The sequence below is a fragment of the Balaenoptera ricei genome, chromosome 4 (genome assembly GCF_028023285.1).
Source record: "Balaenoptera ricei isolate mBalRic1 chromosome 4, mBalRic1.hap2, whole genome shotgun sequence".
NCBI lineage: Eukaryota > Metazoa > Chordata > Mammalia > Artiodactyla > Balaenopteridae > Balaenoptera > Balaenoptera ricei.
The window spans coordinates 158,798,733-158,818,864 of record NC_082642.1 but is presented as its reverse complement, the minus strand read 5'-3'; the positions used below and the strand labels follow the sequence as shown (position 1 = coordinate 158,818,864).

The following is a 20,132-nucleotide window of genomic DNA, read 5'->3' as shown; positions in this document are numbered from 1 at the left end:
CCGACACCTTGATCTCGGACTTCTGGCCTCGAGACAGTGGGAGAATTCGTTTCTGTTGTTTTAAGCACCCCAGTTTGTGGTGCTTTGTCATGAGAGCCACAGGACACTAACACTTGCTTTCTTTGGCCATCCTTGCAGCGAGGGTGTGGGCACCTGATCCAGCTCTGTCCAGACTCTGGATCTGTAGCTCGTGTACAGAGAAGCAGCCTGATGTATGCAGCAGTGGCCACAGGGGCTATGGGGGTCCAAGCACAGATCTAGGGGTGCCGGGGGGGGTTACTGTACATCTGGGGCTCAGATCCACCAGATCGGCATGCTCACAGCATCAGCTCTACGTGGGGTTTGGGGCACCGCTCCTGCTGCAGAGCTACTGAGCCCTGGTCCTGAGCCCTCCTGACACCCAGGGGAGCTCCCCCAATCTCTTAGGGCAAAACCTCTTTTCTGCTCAGGGCAGCCATGACCAGTGTTTGCGGCTGTAGCCGCGAGGCCAGCTGTCACAGCTGCCTTCTAACCTGCATCCTCAGGCCTTCCCCGCCCCGCTGTGGCACTGGCCCCCCATGGGGAAAGGTGATGGTGAGAGCAGCCCCGCCAGGACCCCGGGGCTGGTCCCAGTTTTATTTACTTTTCCAATTTGCGGAATGAACTTGAGCAGGTCACTTAATCTCTTGGTGGCTCCTTCATCTGACCAACGGGGAAAATAAAACTGTTCTAAAGCTCTAATGACCAAATGGATTTTATTTTTTTAACCCAAACCAAAGTTTCTTTATTATGAAGCTCTCTCTTTTGAAAAAACATCCAGCAGAAACAATGTGCTATATTCCAACCCCTTTATTTTTAAAGTATCAGCACCACTCCCAGAAAACTAAGTTCACAGCAGTTTCTGGGTACCATGATTTTTGGGGGAGAAAAACAAAGCTCCCAGGGTGATACGACCAAATGGATTTTAAAAATGTTGCCATACTTTGAAAAGGGTAACTATATAAATCATGATTCAAGTTATTTAGGTGAATTGGTTTTGGACATGATCCTGAATTTTTTTTCTTGGAAAAAATCCAAGCAATTCATTACAAGATATGAAAAGTGACATTCAGTGAGTCAGCCAGGTAGAGTCTGTGATGCCACGACCCCGATGGCCTCAGGTTTGGAGTTTGTTTACTCATTCCGGAAGTCAGTAAATGTGGTGACCATGAGCCATTAACCTTGGCCTTGACACTGACAAAGAGCCTTCCCGTTGTGCATTGAATGGGGAATTGCGGGTCACGTGGAATTCAAGCTTTGTTCCTTATTTGATGGATGGGAACACAAAGGGTGAGTGGCTGGAAGCTGTTTTCCTCCCAGAGTTTCAGCTATTTTGTCACTGAATCAAGACTCCGTAATGATTTAGTAGACATCCTCCCCCAGAATTGTGAAACCACAGAGTATGGGTCGGTGCATTCTCATTTATGTAAGAAGACACACACACAAGTTATTCTGCAGAAGTTCTTCTCTGGAGGGGGCTACGTCTGGGGGGCTCGCGGTTTCGTTCTGTGCTCCCCTGCACTGAAGAGACCCTGTCCCAGGGGCTGTGCTACGATCATAAGTACCATGTTGTAAATTACTGCATACTTATAAGATGGCACTTATAACACGCCACATGTTACTGAGTTACTTTTAAAATAGAAATAAAACCCTTGAGATTCATCACTGTTCTAGCCCTTGTTAACTTCAGAGGTAAGTTTCGCGCATTTCCCAAAGAAAGGACATTTGCTGTCAGCCTCACCTCCGTTGCCATCACCAAGTGCCACGGTTTTAAGTGGTTACGTTAAACAGAGGTTAAAAGACAAATCAGCGAAAGGGAATCAACATGCCACTCACATTCAACGCGCTTCTCTAGCACTGCCAAGTGATGTGCGACTTCAGCTTTCAGTTCGTTGATTTTAAATGCTCTAGGAAGGAAAAAACAAAACAAAACAACATAACTCATCAAATTCTCCAAGTTAAAATGGGTTCAGCCAACATCTGCTGACTCCCTGCCGTGGTGAGGCCTACAGGTGGGCTGGTGAGGAGCTCGAACAGAGGAGTTGCTTTCAAGGAACTCATGGGAGTTGTGGGGGGGCGGTGAGGGGGAGGAGGAAAAAGACACACCCTTGAATTATCTCAAAGGTGTATTTTCCAAGATGGGAATGTAGAGCAGGTATGCTTACTTCCCCATACGTGGGCAGTGAGCAGATGCTCTCCAGGGAGGACCGGGTCCTCTGCTCACAGCGGGCATGGTCCAGCCCCACACCCTGCCCTGCTGGGCACAGACCACCTCAGGGGACCTGATGCGCCCTTCTCCGGGCTCCAACCCATTCAGTTCAACAACTCTTGGGCTTTAAGAAAATACCCTACGGCCTTTCCCCATTTTAACTACCCTCGGGCAGTAAGTTGCCGCAGCGAGGTAACTGGGAAATGGAAAGCACTGACCCAGAACCGGCAGGATAACTTAGAATGGAGAGGAAGCCGCACAGCTACACAGGATCTCTGTGAAAGCTGTCAGTTCTTGTAGGTTGAAGTCCTAGCCCCAGAAGAGCCAGCTGGGAAAATTACCAGCAACACGGGCCCTCGTTCTGAAAACACCCGCTTGACATGGTCTGTGGCACCTGGCGAGCGTTTCCTGGACCCCATCCAAGCTGGCTGAGGTATGTAAGTCCCCAAAGGATTCCACTGGGGAGGCAGCTTCTGGGGGCGAGTGATGTATCAGAGCCTGCCGGCCAAGACAGCCTCAGACCAAGTGGCCCACCCCAGCCATGAAGAGAAAAAGCACCGAGGTCTGGAGATGACGTATCTAGAAGGTTCTGTACCTTGAGAACTGCTCTGCCACCTGGGTCAGCACGCTCTGGATCAATTCTTCTTTCTCTGCAGACGAAGAAAGAAAGACTGATGGACAAGGGCACGCTGTGCGGACCATGGGCTGAACCCGCACGTTGCGGGCAGTGGCGCCAACGCCGTGCCAGGGCGCCGCCCGGGTACCTGGAGGGATGCTCTTTCCTTCCTAGACTGCCCTCAGCGGTGCCTGGGCAGAGTGAGCGGGGCTGAGGTCCTCCCGCGCTCAGCACCAGCCACAAAGAGCAGGCAGGACTGGGTCTCTAAATACGGGACACTTTCATGTGGTGCCCTGGCCCATCTTACGGGGGCGATTACCATGACAAAGCGAGTTCAAGGCATATGTTGAGTGCAAACAGTGCTCTCACGGCAGGGCCCAGGGAGAGGAAGCAGGCGGGGTGAGCAAGTTCGTCCCTTTGTTGCCTGGCCCATAAAACCGGGCTGGGTGGCTGGTTTTACAAGGTTCAGGTCCCAGGCTGAATATAACCTGCCTGTTTTCCTGTTTCCTGACCGGGCCCAAGGCGGGATGCCTCATAGGAAGGTGTAGACCGCACGGCACTGTTCCAGCAACTCCACCCTCTGAGGAAGGGAGGGTTCTCCTCCTGGATCCAGATGGCCATTTAGTTCACGCCCTGAAATGCTGGGGACCTAAACAAGGCCTCCTCCTGAACTCATGTCATCTTCTATATTGACTCTAAAACCAACGCACGTCAAAACCAAACCAAGCCTGTCCAGACAAACAAGAAACCTTGATAATCCAATTTGACAACAGGGCTGAAAAGCTAAAAATGATCTAGTGTCTTCGTTTCTAGGAGAAAGATGTTCATCACAATGTTATTTAACACAGTGAAAACTGTAACGGCCTATATGCCCATCAAATGCACATCACTTAGAGCATATAAATGATGGTATATCTGTACTGTGGAAACAAATTCTGCTATTAGGAATAACACCTTGGAAAATGTTCATGTCTATTGTTAAAGAAAAAAAAAATGGTAGTACAGTGTGATCCCATTTCTGAAAACTTGGGAGGATACATTCCAAAATAATAATTGTAGTTGCTTTTTGGTTGTAAGATTATATATACACTTTTTCCCTTATTTTTGTTTCTCTATATCTAATACATTTCTATAACAAACATATGTTAATTTCATAAAAGTATTTTAAAAATTAATCTAAATTAACCTCTTGGACCTTATTCCTTCACTTGCCAACAGAAAGGGTGGACCAGATGACCCAAGGTTTCCTCTGGCTTTAGCATTCTATGACTTGATGAGAAGAAGGGAAACAATGTCTTGCTGTATCTCTTGGAAATATAAGAGTAAAAACGTCAGCCAGGAAACTTCATTGAGCCATATGTTGAGCTGATCCAAGTTCTATCCTTCAGAGAGGCCCACACCTATCAGGGAAGAAAGATGGTGACTCCACTGACAAGAATCACCAGAGAGAAGGTTTCACAGCCCTCCTCGGTGAACTCAGCAGGATTTTAGATCACTTATTCTGAAATCTTTTGCACAGCAAAGAAACCATAAACAAGATGAAAAGATAACCCTCAGAATGGGAGAAAACATTTGCAAATGAAGCAACTGACAAAGGATTAATCTCCAAAATATACAAACAGCTCATGCAGCTCAAAATCAAAAAACAAACAACCCAATCAAAAAACGGGCGGAAGACCTAAATAGACATTTCAACAAAGAAGACATACAGATGGCCGAGAGGCATGGGAAAAGATGCTCAGCATCACTAATTATTAGAGAAATGCAAATCAAAACTACAATGAGGTATCACCTCACACTGGTCAGAATGGCCATCATCAAAAAATCTAGAAACAAGTGCTGGAGGGTGTGGAGAAAAGGGAACCCTCTTGCACTGTTGGTGGGAATGTAAATTGATACAGCCACTATGGAGAACAGTATGGAGGTTCCTCAAAACACTAAAAATAGAACTACCATATGACCCAGCAAGCCCACTACTGGGCATATACCCTGAGAAAACCATAATTCAAAAAGACACATGCACCCCAATGTTCACTGCAGCACTATTTACAATAGCCAGGACATGGAAGTAACCTAAGTGTCCATCAACAGATGAATGGATACAGAAGATGTATATATATTCCATATATACAATGGAATATTACTTGGCCATAAAAAGGAATGGAATTGGGTCATTTGTAGAGATGTGGATGGGCCTAGAGTCTGTCATACAGAATGAAGTAAGTCAGAAGAGAAAAACAAACATCGTATATTAACACATATATGTGGAATCTAGAAAAATGGTGCAGATGAACCTATTTACGGGGCAGGAATAGAGACGTAGATGTAGAGAACGGACATGTGGACACGGGTGGGGGAAGTGGAGGGTGGGATGAATTGGGAGATTAGGATTGACATAAATACACTACCATGCGTTAAATAGATAGCCAGTGGGAACCTGCTGTATAGCACAGCGAGCTCAGCTTGGTGCTCTGTGATGACCTAGATGGGTGGGATGGGGGGAGGAGGGGAGGGAGGTCCAAGAGGGTGCGGATGTAGGTATACATATAGCTGATTCACTTTGTTGTACAGCAGAAACTAACAGCATTGTAGAGCAACTATACTCCAATAAAAAATATATAAATAAATTTTTAAAAGTTTAAAAAAGTAATGTATCACATAACCTTCAAGAGTTAGTGATCTGTCTCAAAGTCTTGAGATATATTTAAAAGTCTATCAACGGGGGCTTCCCTGGTGGTGCAGTGGTTGAGAATCCGCCTGCCAATGCAGGAGACACAGGTTCGAGCCCTGGTCCGGGAAGATCCCACATGCCACGGAGCAACTAAGCCCATGCGCCACAACTACTGAGCCTGCGCTCTAGAGCCTGCAAGCCACAACTACTGAGCCCACGTGCCACAACTACTGAAGCCCGCGCACCTAGAGCCCGTGCTCCACAACAAGAGAAGCCACTGTAATGAGAAGCCTGCGCACTGCAACGAAGAGCAGCCCCTGCTCGCCGCAACTAGAGAAAAGCCCGCATGCAGCAATGAAGACCCAATGCAGCCAAATATAAGTAAATTAATAAATAAATAAATTTAAATAAAAATATGTTAAAAAAAAAAAGTCTGTCAACGACTGCAGAACACACATTCTTTTCAGGTGCCTACGAAGTGTATACCAAAATAGACCATATGCTGTCCACACACACACACAAAAACCCGCAACAAATTTAAAGGAACTGCAACCATATAGAGTATGGTCTCTGACTTTTAAGAGAATCAAACTAGAAATCAGTAACAGAAAGATAGCAGGAAAATCTCCAAACACTGTGAAGCTAAACAACACACTTCTAAGTAATACCTGGGTCAAAGAGGAAGTCTCAAGGGATATAAAAACAGACATGGAACTGAATGAAAATGAAAATACAACACATCAAAATTTAGCTGTGGGACACAATTAAGGCAGTGCTGAGAGGAATATTTATAGCACTACATGCTTGCATTAGCAGAGAGGAAAACCCTCAACACAATAATCTCAGAACCTAGAAAAAGAAGAGCAAAATAAACCTAAAACAATAGCAGAAGGAAGGAGATAATAAAAAGCAGAAATCTATGAAATAGAAAACAGAAAAACAAGCAGAAAATCAATGAAACAAAGGGCTGGTTATTTAAAAATATCAATAAAGTGACAAATCCCTGGCAAGACTAAGGAAACACAGAGAGAAGACACAGATCACCAATATTTGGAATGAAAGGGGGGATAGCACTAGAGACCCTGCAGACATCAATAGGACAACAAGGGAACACTACAAACGACTCTAAACACATAACTTTGACAGCCTAGATGAAAATGGACCAATTCCTAGAAAAGTATGAACTACTACACTCATCCAATATGAAATAGGTAATTTGAACAGTCTGTATCTATTAAGGAAACTGAATTTCTAATTTAAAAACTCCCCCCACGGAAATTCCAGGTGCAAATGGTTTCACTGGAGAATTCTACCAAACATTTAAAGAAGAAGTAATACAATTCTGAACAATTTCTTCTAGGAAACAGAAGAGGAGGGTACACTTCCCGATTCGTTTTATGAAGCTAGTATTAACCTGATACCAAATCCAACAAAGACAACAAAAAAAGAAAACTACAAATCAATATCCCTCGTTAATGTGGATGCAAAAATCCTTAACAAAATATTAGCAATTAGAATTCAGCAAAATATAAAAGTAAAACTGATAAGTGAGTTCAGCAAGGTCACAGGATACAAGATAAATATACAAAATTGATTATATACTAGCAATGACCATGGAGACACTGAAATTAAAATCACAACACCATTTACAAACACTTAGAAAAGCTCAAACAACTTAAGTGTAAATATAACAAAGCATATGCGGAAGCTGTGTGCTGAAAGAAATAAAAAAGATGTATAAATGGTGAGACCTACCATTTTCATGGTTTGAAAGACTCAACATAGTAAAGATGTCACTTCTACCCAGATTAATATATAGATTTAGCACAATTCCTATCAAAACCCCATCAAGATTTTTTGTAGAAATAGACAAGATTATTCTAACATTCCCATGAAAATGCAAAGGAACTAGAATAGCTAAAACAATCTTGAAAAAGAAGATAAAATGGGACAAATCAGTCTATCTGATTTTAAGACCTATTACATAGCTAATAATCAAGACTGTGACATTTGTGGAATGTTAGACACAGATAACAGAACAGAAGACCCAGAATGATACCCACACAAATACGCCCAACTGATGCTTGACCAATGGGCAAAAGCAATTCAATGGTGGAAAGATTGTTTTTCCAGTGAATGGGGCTGGAGCAATTGAACTTTCACAGGCAGAAAAATAAGCCTCGAATTAAACCTCACTGTTTATATAAAAATTAATGCAAAGTGGACCCTGGATGTAAAATAGAAAACTATAAAACTTTTAGGAAAAAAAATAGGGGAAAATGTTCAGGTTCTTGGGCTAGGCAGAGAGTTCTCAGACTTCACACCAAAAACACAATCCATAAAAGGGAAAATCGATAAACTGGGCTTCATCAAAAGTAAAACTTTTCCTCTGAGAAAAATCCTGTTAAGAGGATGAAAAGCTACAGTCTGGGAAAAAGATATTTGCAAGCCACGTATCTGACAAAGACTTGAATATAGACGATGAAAAGAACTGTCACAACTCAACAGTGAAAAACAGAACAACCCAATTTGAAAATGGGCAGGACACACGAGCAGGCATTTTACTGAAGAGAATATATAGATGGTTGACAAGCACATGACAAGATGCTGAGCTACATGAGTCACTGGGAAATGCAAATTAGAACCACACGGAAATATCACTGCACACTTATCAAAAAAGCTAAAATAAAAAAAAAGTGACAACCCCAAATGCTGGAAAAGATCTGGAGAAACTGGATTACTCACACATTGCTGGTGGGAATGTAAAACGGTACAGCTATTCTGGAAAATGGTTTGGCAATTCCTTAAAAAAACTAAATATGTAACTACTGTATGTATGACCTAGCAATTGCCCTCTGGGGCAGAGAATGAAGCTGGTACACGATGTTCAGAGCAGCTTTTATTTTTAATTGCCCCAAACCAGAAATAACCCAGATGCCCTTCAATAGATGAATGGATAAACAAACTGTATTCCGGCCACACCATGAAATATTACCCAGTAATAAAAAGGATTGAACTTGTGATACACGTAACAACCTGGATGCATTTCCAGAGAATTATGCTGAGCGAAGAAAGTCAATCCCAAAACTCACCCACTGGATGAATGCATTTATAGAACATTCCTGAAATGACAAAAGTATATAGAGATGGAGAACAGATTAGCGAGTGCCAGGGGTTAAGGAGGGGCGGGAAATAGAAGGGAGGGATCTGGGGGAGGCTATAAAAGGAGGGCTCGTGCGTTGGGGGGATGGAATGCTCTGTATCTGGACTGCATCAGTGTCAACAGCCCGGGGGTGATATCTTACTACAGTTTGAAAGATGTTACCACTGGGGGAAAAAGGGTAAAGGTGCCTGGGTCTCTCTGCCTTTTTTCTTACAACTGTATGTGACTCTATAATCATTTTAAACGGTTTAATAAAAAATTTAATAGATAGAATGGAAAGAAAAAGTTAAGGGGGAATTTTCCCTTGGACTTTTGAGGTGGGCTCCTTTGAGCATTATAGGATTTTTGATGCCGAAATTTAATTTCCAGCCCAAGCAGTAATAACGCTTCTTGCTACTTCATCCCATACCTTCCTGCTCCCAGCTCAGTCCAAGGCGTGGACACTGGTATTCCGGTCCACGTAATAGCTACACCTCAGCCCATGTGCCACCCGTGACAACAAATCTGATGTCCTCCGAAAGGGCACAGGCACAGAGGTGAGCTGGCAGCGAGAAAGCCTCGGGGCGCCACTGCTGTGTATGTGATTTCGCCCTGAGCCACCTCTTCAGATGCTGCGCAATCTGCATTCTTTTGCAAGGCGAAAAGAGCGAAAAAATGCCTCTATACGAAAGGCCAACCACACCCACACAACCATAAACAGAGCCTGATCAGGAAGTGGGTGCCTCCCGCCACCCCCCACCCCCTGCACCCCAGAGCACTGGCATTCCTGCCTCGGGCCACTGTTTCCTCCCAGGGGAGTTTCGAATTTAAAATTAATTGACTTAATGTGTGTAAAGTACTCAGGACAGTGCCTAGCCCGTGGTGAGTGCTCCTATGTTGGCTGTTGGCTGTTGCTGCTGCTATTACATTGCAAGTGTTATTACATCACTAAGGGTCCCTGACACCCACAGGTCTTGTTATTACATCACTACGGGTCCCTGACACCCACAGGTGTTGTTATTACATCACTAAGCGTCCCTGACATCCACAGGTGTTGTTATTACATCATTAAGGGTTCCCGACACCCACAGGTGTTGTTATTACATCACTATGGGTCCCTGACACCCACAGGTGTTGTTATTACATCACTACGGGTCCCTGACACCCACAGGTGTTGTTATTACATCACTAAGGGTTGCCAACAACCATAGCTGTTGTTATTACATCACTAAGGGTTGCCAACAGCCATAGCTGCTATTACATCACAGATGTCATTACATCACTAAGGGTCCCTGACACCCACAGGTGTTGTTATTACATCACTATGGGTCACCAACAGACACAGGTGTTGTTATTACATCATTAAGGGTCCCTGACACCCACAGGTGTTGTTATTACATCACTAAGGGTCACCGGCAGCCTCAGGTGTTGTTATTACATCACTAAGGGTCGCTGGCAGCCGCAGGCTCTCTGACACCTTCTCTTGCTTTGAGTGTCTTCCCTGGTATGTGCACTGTCCCTGGGGTGACAGGCAGAGTTCTGGGGGGACCAGGTCCAGGCTGAGAAGCAGCTGCATCCTTCCTGCGCTGTCCCGAAGGTGCTCTTCATTCCCCTAGAAGCCTCAGATAGCCCTAAACCCCTGGATCTGGGGGCAACAAGCAGTTTTCAGTCACAAGTATTAGTCATGCCCAAGCTTGGTGGCCAAACCACACCCTATCAGAAAAGTCTGACAGCATGTGGGAAACCCATCTATCTCCTAGATGCTATGTGGCATATATCGAATTTTAAAAATCGAAGCATATTCAAATGTTTTTGCTTTGCAAATTTTAAAATAGCTTTAAGAGTAACCAGCCGCAGCCAGGGATGCTGGCAATTCGGGGTTGGACATGATTGGGTCTTTGGGGTCTCTCTGGATCTCAAAGTTTTTGAGAAAATTGGGAGAGAGGAAGTGCGATTGAAAGAATGGGAGTCAGCAGAATGATTGCTGGTCCACAGGATGCAGGCTGAGGGGGAACCAGCCCAGAGTTATGGGTGACTCACGTGCTCTCCAGAGAAAACTCCGCTCCATGAGAACAGCTGACGTACCATCAGAAGTGTCCCTGAACCTAGGACACGCTAGTGAACTTCCAGGACACTGCTCCAAGCTCACCGTGATTTACTCCTAGGCACCCACAGCTTTCATAAAAGCAGAAGATTTAATAAAGGCCAAATGGTCAGTCGTAAGCACAGAGGTCTCTGCAGGCTTATCATCAGCCTCTTCAGGTCTGGGCTGCTTTTTCCCTGCTTCCACCTGGATGGGCCTAGCCTAGATATTCTGGCAGCCTTATCTGGCTGGCCTCTCAGGTGACGGGCCCCGGCGGGTAAATGCTGGGGCTGGCAGGGTCTCCCACACATTACAGAAGAGTTTAATTTAGTTCCAGGACAATCTTGGAGTCTGGCAGAATCTGAGTCCTGTTTTAAGGATGCTGCCAGATCAGTCCAGCTTCTGGCTGTGGATCTGCACCAGGGTGGCCCCAGGACCTTCCCCTGGAACAGAACCGAGGGGTCTGGAGCAGCCCACCCTGTGGAGATGGGTGCAGAGCTGCCTACTGGGGTTTGTGGGCAGGATTCCGCCCGTGGGCTGGCAGGACAGGCACCCTCCCCCGCGGTGTTTCGCCAGCTGTCCCCATGAGTGGCCAGGACAGCATCTACCCCCTCACCCCCATCCTGCCCTTCCCCGATGCCAGAGGCTGTTGCCCGACTCCACGTTGGCCTGCCGCAGACGCTTCGAGGAACCCGCCTCCACCTCTCCCAGCCCTTCCAGGAATTGTTTACTTGTTTCAGATAAATCCCGAGTCTCTGCAGCACAGAATGACATAAAAATCTGGTTTAACTGATCGACAGGACAGCCCAACCCTCTCATTCCTAAAGGTCAGCTTGAAGGTGATGCCCTGATTGGCTAGGCCAGCCAGCTGATGGGCATATCTCTTCCCACCCCGTGCTGGACAAAACAATGACAGCCATGGCCATTCCTCCATCCTCTGTGTACACCTGAGCTGGTTGGCACGCGTACCTTCCTCCCCCGGTGCAAATGGAAGCAAACACAGCCCTCGTAACATGCTGGCTCCACACCTGTGCATGCGGGGAGGGGCCACCGGCACGGGCACCTGAACCCCAACCCCCAGCGGTGCGATGCGCGGACTGCCTGGGGTCCAGGGCGGGTCCCAGTCTCTCCTGATACGTCTGCAACTGTTGCACAACATTGCTATTGTGTCTCCATGCTGTGAATACGATGTGTGAGCTGTCCGACCTTATCTACCTCACCTGAAGCCCTGAGCATCCTTCAAAAAATACATACTTAACAGACACCCTCCCAAAGCTTTTTTTTTTTTTTTTTTTAAAAAAAACATGGATATCCCTTCAGAAAGGGGTGTTTTGCTTTGCATTAGGGAAAATCACCCCCATTACTTGGCCCAAAGAGACACCCCAAGGCCCTGAAGATTGGGGGTGCGTTTATTTCCAGGGCTGTGTGTAGGAAGGGCCTAGAGGGGACTCCCTCTCTGTCCCCTCCTGCCCCTCCTTCTGCGAGGTGGCACTGCCCCTCTCCAGGAAAGACGCGGGGGAACTCACCTCTGCCCCACTTTTGCTCTCCTGGCCCCTCCAGCCAGAAAGGATGTTCCAGCCCTGGGCACAGTCATCGGCAATTCACTGTTTATGGATGTCATAAAGTAGATGTGCAGAAGGGGGACGTTTCCTTTACAACCCAGGAGCACAATAAAATGATATGATTAACAGTGACCTGGCCTTGCTCCTTAAAGGAACAGGTGCCCTTTCCACGGTCTGTCCTGTCGAGAAATCACCCTTGTTTATCAGTGGCCAAAGGGACGTCCCAGGTGACCCACGGTGTGACTTTGACTAGATGCTTTCGCCTCCTGTTAGCCATTCAGATGTGACAAAGGAAGCAAAGTGGACCAAAGGGTCCTGGCGACCACATCTGGAGAATGTCATTTGGAGAATGTCTCGTAACTGTCTCAGCCGAGTCCTCACAGGATCACTGCAGACTCGCCGGACCTCTGCGGCAGGGATTGGATTGGTTTTTTTTCCCCTTTCGTTTTTGGAGCTGGGATTTGTACTCTGCATAGTTGAGTTTGATCTCAGATGTTGGATACAATTCCTCCCTATGCCCTCCTCTCCGCTTAGGCTTAGTTTTGAGAAAAATGCCTTGGAGGGAGAAGCTTCTGGGACAGCTAGCAATGCAATTTTTCTTTATTGATCTATGGATTGCAACAACCAAAACAATCTTTATGGAGCACTTTCTAGGTTCCAGGCACTGTTCTGAGTGCTTTGCCTATGTTGATCACGTAAGCCTCCTACGAGCTCGAAGTGGCTGCAGAAAGAAAGCCACAGCACGACCCGGCCAAACCCACCGTGCCCCCCCCAGGCATGTTCCCACGTAGGACTGCAGAGATGGGCAGTGTCGCACTGAGCCCAGGGGGCAGAGATATTCTGCACTCTGGCCTCCTCCCTGAGAGCCACCCCTCCTCCATGGTGTGGTCGGGGGGTGGATTTTTCAGGGAAGAGGCCACGGGCGTGACATTCTCTTGAGGATGCCCTCAGAGGAATCTGAATTCGAGAACTAGCAGCTGATTGACTGTACAAGCTGGAGGGACTTTGCCCATTATGCGATAACCTTGAATGTCTCAGTGAGGGGACACTCTGTGGGAACATTTAATTACGGTGAAACTGAAGGGAGTCAAGTTCATTGTCAAGTTCATTGCGTCTGGGCTTTGCCGGTGTGTCACATGACCCCAGAAGACCGGTGTCAGGGAGAATTCTGTCAGGATCAACTCCGATCCAATAAGATGATCGAAGGTGGTTCACACGACAGGAGGGCTCCCGTAAAGCTCTATTAAGAGACTGAACCCTTTCTGAGAACCATCTGTGGACGTTAACGTTGCACGATTGCAGAGGCTGCACAAGATAAACTAAAAACAAAAAAACCCAGATGACACAGAAGTTGAAATGAGCATGTCCTTATAATTGCCTTTTATGTGGCAAATATAAGTACATCCAAAAACTAAAGAAAAAAGATGTTAGTAAGTAGTAAACAGACAGGGGATCTTAAAAGAGGAATCCACGAATAAGAACGGAATGAAATTGTTGAATTAAAAAATGTATCTGAAACAAAAAATTCACAGATGGGTTTAGAGCAGTTTGGAGTGAGCAGCAGAGTCGGGGAATTGAGGACAGATCATTAGGAATTCTCCAATCTGAAGAGCAAAAAGAAAAAAAGGTTAAAAAAATAACAGAGCCAGTCACACGAGGGATAAGAGCAAACTTTCTAACATGCATGTAATTAGTCTCAGAAGGAAAGGGGTGAGAATGGTGCATAAAATAAACTTAGTGAAATAATAGTGGAAAGTTTTACAAATTTGATGAAAACACATTTATATACCATGGAAGCTCAACAAAGGACACCAAGCAGGATAAACAAAAAGAAAACCAGGGCACAACATGGTCAAAGTGCTGAAGCCCAGAGATAAAGGAAAAACACCTTGAAAGCATCCAGAGGGAAAAAAGGGAATGATATGATTCATAATGAAATGATTCATTTGCAGGGGAATGAGACCATAAAAGCTGACTTCTCAGCAGAAACAATGGAAGCCAGGAAAAAAAAAAAAAAAAAAAAAAAAAGGACATCTTTAGACCTCTTTTAAAAAACAAAAACAAAACAAAGTTCTGAATGCAGCATTCTACACCCTGAAATATGTTTCCAAACGAGGGCAAACAGAGACATGTTCAGAGAAGCAACAGCTGAGGGAATTAGTCATGAGCTGTTCTGCGCTTTAAGAGATGCTGAGAAAAAAGAAAATTTTCAGGCTGAAGGGTTGTAACACCACTCAGGAGTTGGAATCTACGGGAAAAAAATAAAAGCACCAGAGATGGCAAATAGGTAGGTAACTACAAAAAATTTATCTTTAAGTTTCTTTTCATTATTTCTTCAAAAGACAGCTGGCTGTTTAAAAATTTTAATACTGTATTATGGAGTTTATACTGGGTGTAGATGATCTTAGTTGCTCCGCCTGCTCTGAGAGACTATCAGAGACTCGGTGGCTTGCAAACAACAGAAATTTACTTCTCACAATTCTGGAGGCCGGACGTCCAAGATCAAAGCGCCAGCAGATTCGGGGTCTGGTGAGAACCCACTGTCTGGTACACAGATGGCCATCTTTTCAATGTCTTCACAGGGCAGAAGGAGCGAGGGAGCTCTTGGGGGTCTCTTTTATTAGGGCACTAATCCCATTCATGAAGGATCTGCTCTCATGACCTACTCACCATTCAAAGGCCCCACCTCCAAATGCCATCACATTGGCGGTTAGGATCTCAGCATGAGAATTTTGGTGGGGGGGGGGGGACACAAACATTCAGTGTGAAGCATAGATGTAAAGTGTATTGCAGCAATAGCTCAAAGGTTGTGGGGAGGAATTTTACTGTTGCAAAGTCCTTACTTTTTATGTGAAGTGGTACAATATTAATTTTCACTAAGCTAAAAAGTTAAGGATGATTTAAAAATGGGCAAAGATCTGAAAAGACACTTTGAGAAAAAAAAAGATACAGATGTCAAATAAACATGAAAAGATGCTGAATATTGTTAGCGAATTGCAAATTGAAACCATAATGAGATACCACTCCACACCTATTAGTATGGCAAAAATCCAAAACACTGACACCACCAAATGCTGTTGAGGATATGGAGCAACAGGAACTCTCATCACTGCTGGTGGGAATGCAGAATGGTGCAGCCACCTTGGAAGGTATTTTGGTGGTTTCTTTTTTTCTTTGTAAAACATTTTAAAAATATTTATTTATTTATTTAGGTTGCATTGGGTCTTGGTTGCAGCACAAACGGTCTTTCGTTGCGGCGCATGGGCTTCTCTCTAGTTGTGGCGTGTGGGTTTTCTCTTCTCTAGTTGTGGCCCGCAGGCTCCAGAGCGCGTGGGCTCTGTAGTTTGCAGCACGCAGGCTCTCTAGTTGAGGTGCGTGAGCTCAGTAGTTGTGGCACGTGGGCTTAGTTGCCCCGCGGCATGTGGGATCTTAGTTCCCCAACCAGGGATCGAACCCGTGTCCCCTGCATTGGAAGGCGCCTTCTTTACCACTGGACCACCAGGGAAGTCCCAGTTTCGTGGTTTCTTACAAAGTTAAATGTATGATTCAGCAATTGCACTCCTGGGTAGTTACCCAAAGGAGCTGAAAAGTTATGTCCACACAAAACCTTCCCACAAATGTTTATAGCAGCTCTGTTCATAACTGCCAGAACTTTGAAGCACCCAAGACATCCTTCAATAGGGGAAGGAATAAATCAGCACTAAGAAGAAATGAGCTATGAAGCTATGAAAAGGCATAGAGGAACCTGAAATGTATAGTACTTAGTGAAGGGAGCCAATCTGAAAAGGCTGTAGACTGTATGATTCCAACTACGGACATTCTGGAAAAGGCACCACTCTGGAGACAGTAAAAAGATCCGCGGTTGCCAGGGGTCTGGGGGAGGGATGGATGAACAGATGGAGCACAGAGGATTTTTAGGGCAGAGAAACTACTCTGTATGACCCTGCAGTGGTGGATGCAGGTCATTATTCATCCGAAAACCCACAGACTGTATAACACAAAGAGTGAACCCTGATGTAAACTATGGACTTTGGTTGACAATGACGTGTCAGTGTTGGCTGACTGACTGGGACAAATGTAAAGCTCTGAGGCAGGATGCAGATGGTGGGAGAGACTGAGTGAGTGTATAAGAAGGGAATATGTGGGAACTCTGTACTTTTCACTCAGTTTTGTGTTTTTATTGATCTCCAACAAATAAAGTCTGCAATTTAAAAAAGAAGGTTAAGGATGCACGGTGAAATATAACAACCAACTAAAAATAATGCAAAAAGCAGAGGTAAAGAGTCAACAGAAGAGGGACTTCCCTGGCAGTCCAGTGGTTGAGACTCCGCCTTCCAGTGCACCAGGTACGGGTTTGGTCCCTGGTCGGGAAACTAAGATCCCACATGCCTCATGGCCAAAAAACCAAAACATAAAACAGGAGCAATATTATAACAAATTCAGTAAAGACTTTTAAAAAAGAACTAATTTCTTCCGTTAAAAAAAAAAGAGTCAACAGAAGAAATAAAATAGAATACAAAAGTTTATCCAATGAACCCAAGAGAAGGCAGAAGAGGAGGAACCAGGAAACCGAACCCAAGATCAATAAAAAAACAAATGGCAACATGGTAGATCTAACCTCAAGCATATCAAGAAATACCTTACATGTAAATGAACATAGGAAGAAATAACACCAAAATTACATAAAATCTTTCAGAAAACAGAGAAGAAAGTAAATCCCCCAATATGTTTTATAAGGCCACCATAACCCCACAATCAAAGCATGACAAAGACATTACAAGAAAAAAGTTATAAGCCAACATCCCACATGAGCATGGACACAAAACTCCTTAACATATTATTAAAAAATAAAATCTAGCAATATATAAAGAGGGACTACATCTTACATCAGGGTAGAGGTCCTGTATACCCTTTGTTAAATTTATTCCTAAGTATTTTCCTAGGGACACTCCTGGGAATACAAGTGGGGTTATCCCAGAAATGCAAAGTTGTTTTAACATTCGAAAATCCGTTGGTATAATTCACTGTCTTAACAGAATAAAGGAGAAAAATCATATGTTATCCCAGTAGAGGCAGAAAGAACACGTGACAAAAATCTAACACTTATTTATGATGGAAAAAACCATTAGAAAACTAAGAATAAAAGGAAACTTCCTCAACCCATTTCAGTCGATGCACAAAGAACATCTGATAAAATTTAACACAGAATTTTGTCAAAGAAGATTTCACCAAAAAAAAACCTCTTTGTAAACTGGGAGAAGAGGGCATCCTCAATCTGATAGAGGGCATCTACAAAAAAACCTGCAGCTCATGTCACACCCAATGGTGAAAGAGTGAATGCATTTCCCCTGAGGTTGGAATGAGGTAAGGTTGTCTGCTCTCAGTCTTATTTAATTGTATTGCAGTTTCAACCAATGCAACAAGATAGGTAAAAGAAATAAAATCCAAAAAGACTGGAATGTAGAAAGTAAAACTGTCTTTACTTTTAGAAGATATGATTGTCTCTATGGAAAATCCTAAGATTCTATGAAACACCTATCAGAACTAACACATGAATTAATAAGCAATATGTCACAAGATACTATGTCAATACACAAATATCTGTTGTATTTTTATAAATGAGGAGCAAACAAACGGAAAATTACATGAAGATCCCATTTACAATAACACCAGAAAACAGAGAATGCTGAGGAACAGATTTAACAAAAGATATGCAGGACCTCTATTCTGAAAGCTATAAGTGTTGCTGAGTGGAGGGATATATCATGCTCATGGTTGGAAGACTCAATATTGTTTAGATGTTATTATTCCCAAATTAATCTATATATTGAATGCAATCCCAGTTCAAGTAGAGAAGCCTTTTTGAAAGAAATTAACAAGTTGATTCTTTATTCTAACACTTGTAGGGAAAAGAAAAGGACCCATAGAACCAAAACAACCGAAAAAGAAGTACAAATGTGGAAAATTACCGGATTCCAAGCTCTAGCAATTAAGCCAGTGTGGTCTTGGTGTCAGGACAGACAAACAGACCCATGAAACAGAACAGGGAGTCCAGAAAGGGACTCACACATACAGAGTCAATTAATTTTCAATAAACATGCCAAAGTGGTTCAATGGAAAAGGAAACTCTTTTTTAACAAGGGATACTGGGACAACTGGGTGCATGTATGGGAAAAAAAAAACCCAAAAAACCATCAACTCCTACTTCACACCATATACAAGATTAATTTGAAATGGATCACAGATTGAAATATGACAGCTATAACCCTAAATTTCCTGAAAATGTACCTTCATGACCTTGGGGTAGAGAAAGGATTCTTAAAGAAGACACAGAAAGTACTACACATAAAAGAAAACTTGTTCAATTAACTTCAAGTTAAAAACTTCTGCTCATCAAATGACCTCTTTAAGAAAATGAAAAAGGTAAGTCACAAACTGGGAAAAGATACTTGCTATATATACATCTCACAAATGAATTTTATCCAGAATATACGGTTTCCTATAAACCAGTGATAAACACTAATACAACAGTCTAAAAACTGCACAGAAATACTTGGAACAGACACTTCACGAAGATATTCAAGTACCCAATAAGCACAGGAAACCACGCTCAACAATTATTAAGTCATCCGAGAAATGTAAATTTAAACCATAGTGAAATATGATTCTACGCCTACTTGAGTGCCTAAAATTAAAAACATTGAGAATGTCTAGTGTTGGGTTGGATGTGACAATGGGATCACTCATACATTACTGGTGGGCACATAAATGGTACAGCCACCTGGGAAGACAGTTTGGCATACGAACCAGCAACATCACTCCTAGGTATTACCCAAGATAACTGACAAATATGTCCATAATAAGACGTGTACAATGTTTACCGTAGCTTAACCCCAAACTGCATATGTCCATCCACAGGAGAATTAATGACCAGTGGTGAAGTGCTCATGAAATAGAATACTACTCAGCGATACAAAGTAAATAAACGACATGCATGAATCTTAAAAACATGATCCTGAGCGAGAGAATGCAGACACAAAAGAGTTCACTCTGTGTGATTCCATTCTCATGAAATTTAAGAACAGGAAAAAGCAATCTGTCTGCGGCGAAAGAAGCAGTGGTTTCTCATGGTGCGTGGGAACAGATTTGAAGACAAGCACAAGGGAATTTTTCTGGGGCGATGGAAACGTTCTTTGTCTTGACTGGTGTGGTGGCTACACGCGTGTGCTCTTTTATGGAAGTTCATCAGATGGTACCCTTTATGTCTGTACATCTCACTGCACAGTTAGAGGGGACACGGATACGTGTGTGCCTGGTTTTTGCAGATGTCTAGCGGCGGAGAGCGTTTGCTTCCTGTTTGAACTTTTGCTTCCTAGAGGTTCAGTCAGTCCTCGGTATCTGCAGGGGATTGGTTCCAAGACCCATGCCCCCAAGGACAGCAAAGTCTGCTGATGATTTTGGTACCCTTAGTCGGCCCTCCGCATCTGTGGATGTGGAACCTGCGGACACCAAGGGCCGACTGGACCAGATTCTATAGTCATCACATGCCGATTCTGTGTCCGGTATTACCAGAAAACAGAACAGAAAACAGGCCACCCGCCTCCCTGACAGTGATGTGCTCAGTGTTCCCGCTGTCGCCTAGACCACCCCAAGGAGCAGGTGAACACGCAATTCCATAAAGCTAAAGAAGACAGAAGTGCGCTAAGCCCCTAAGAGACATCACGGGAGAATAGGAGCTTTCATTTTATACACTGAACCCTTTTTGTTTTCAAAAGAACGAGTAAAGATGACTAAGGCTACGCTGACCAAGCTGTGGGCAATGAAACTGCAC

General features: G+C 44.1%; 1 protein-coding gene across 2 annotated transcripts in view; it reads right to left on the bottom strand.

Annotated features, from left to right (window-relative positions):
* The window catches only part of PDE9A (phosphodiesterase 9A), a 101,980-nt gene that overhangs the window by 30,521 nt on the left and 51,327 nt on the right, over positions 1–20,132 (bottom strand). For both annotated transcript variants that reach the window (XM_059922302.1, XM_059922303.1), the window contains exons 5-6: positions 2,823–2,877; positions 1,855–1,925 (exon numbers count right to left, since the gene is read on the bottom strand). In XM_059922302.1, the coding sequence (XP_059778285.1) occupies positions 1,855–1,925; positions 2,823–2,877 (126 nt within the window). The remainder of the gene's footprint in view (positions 1–1,854; positions 1,926–2,822; positions 2,878–20,132) is intronic.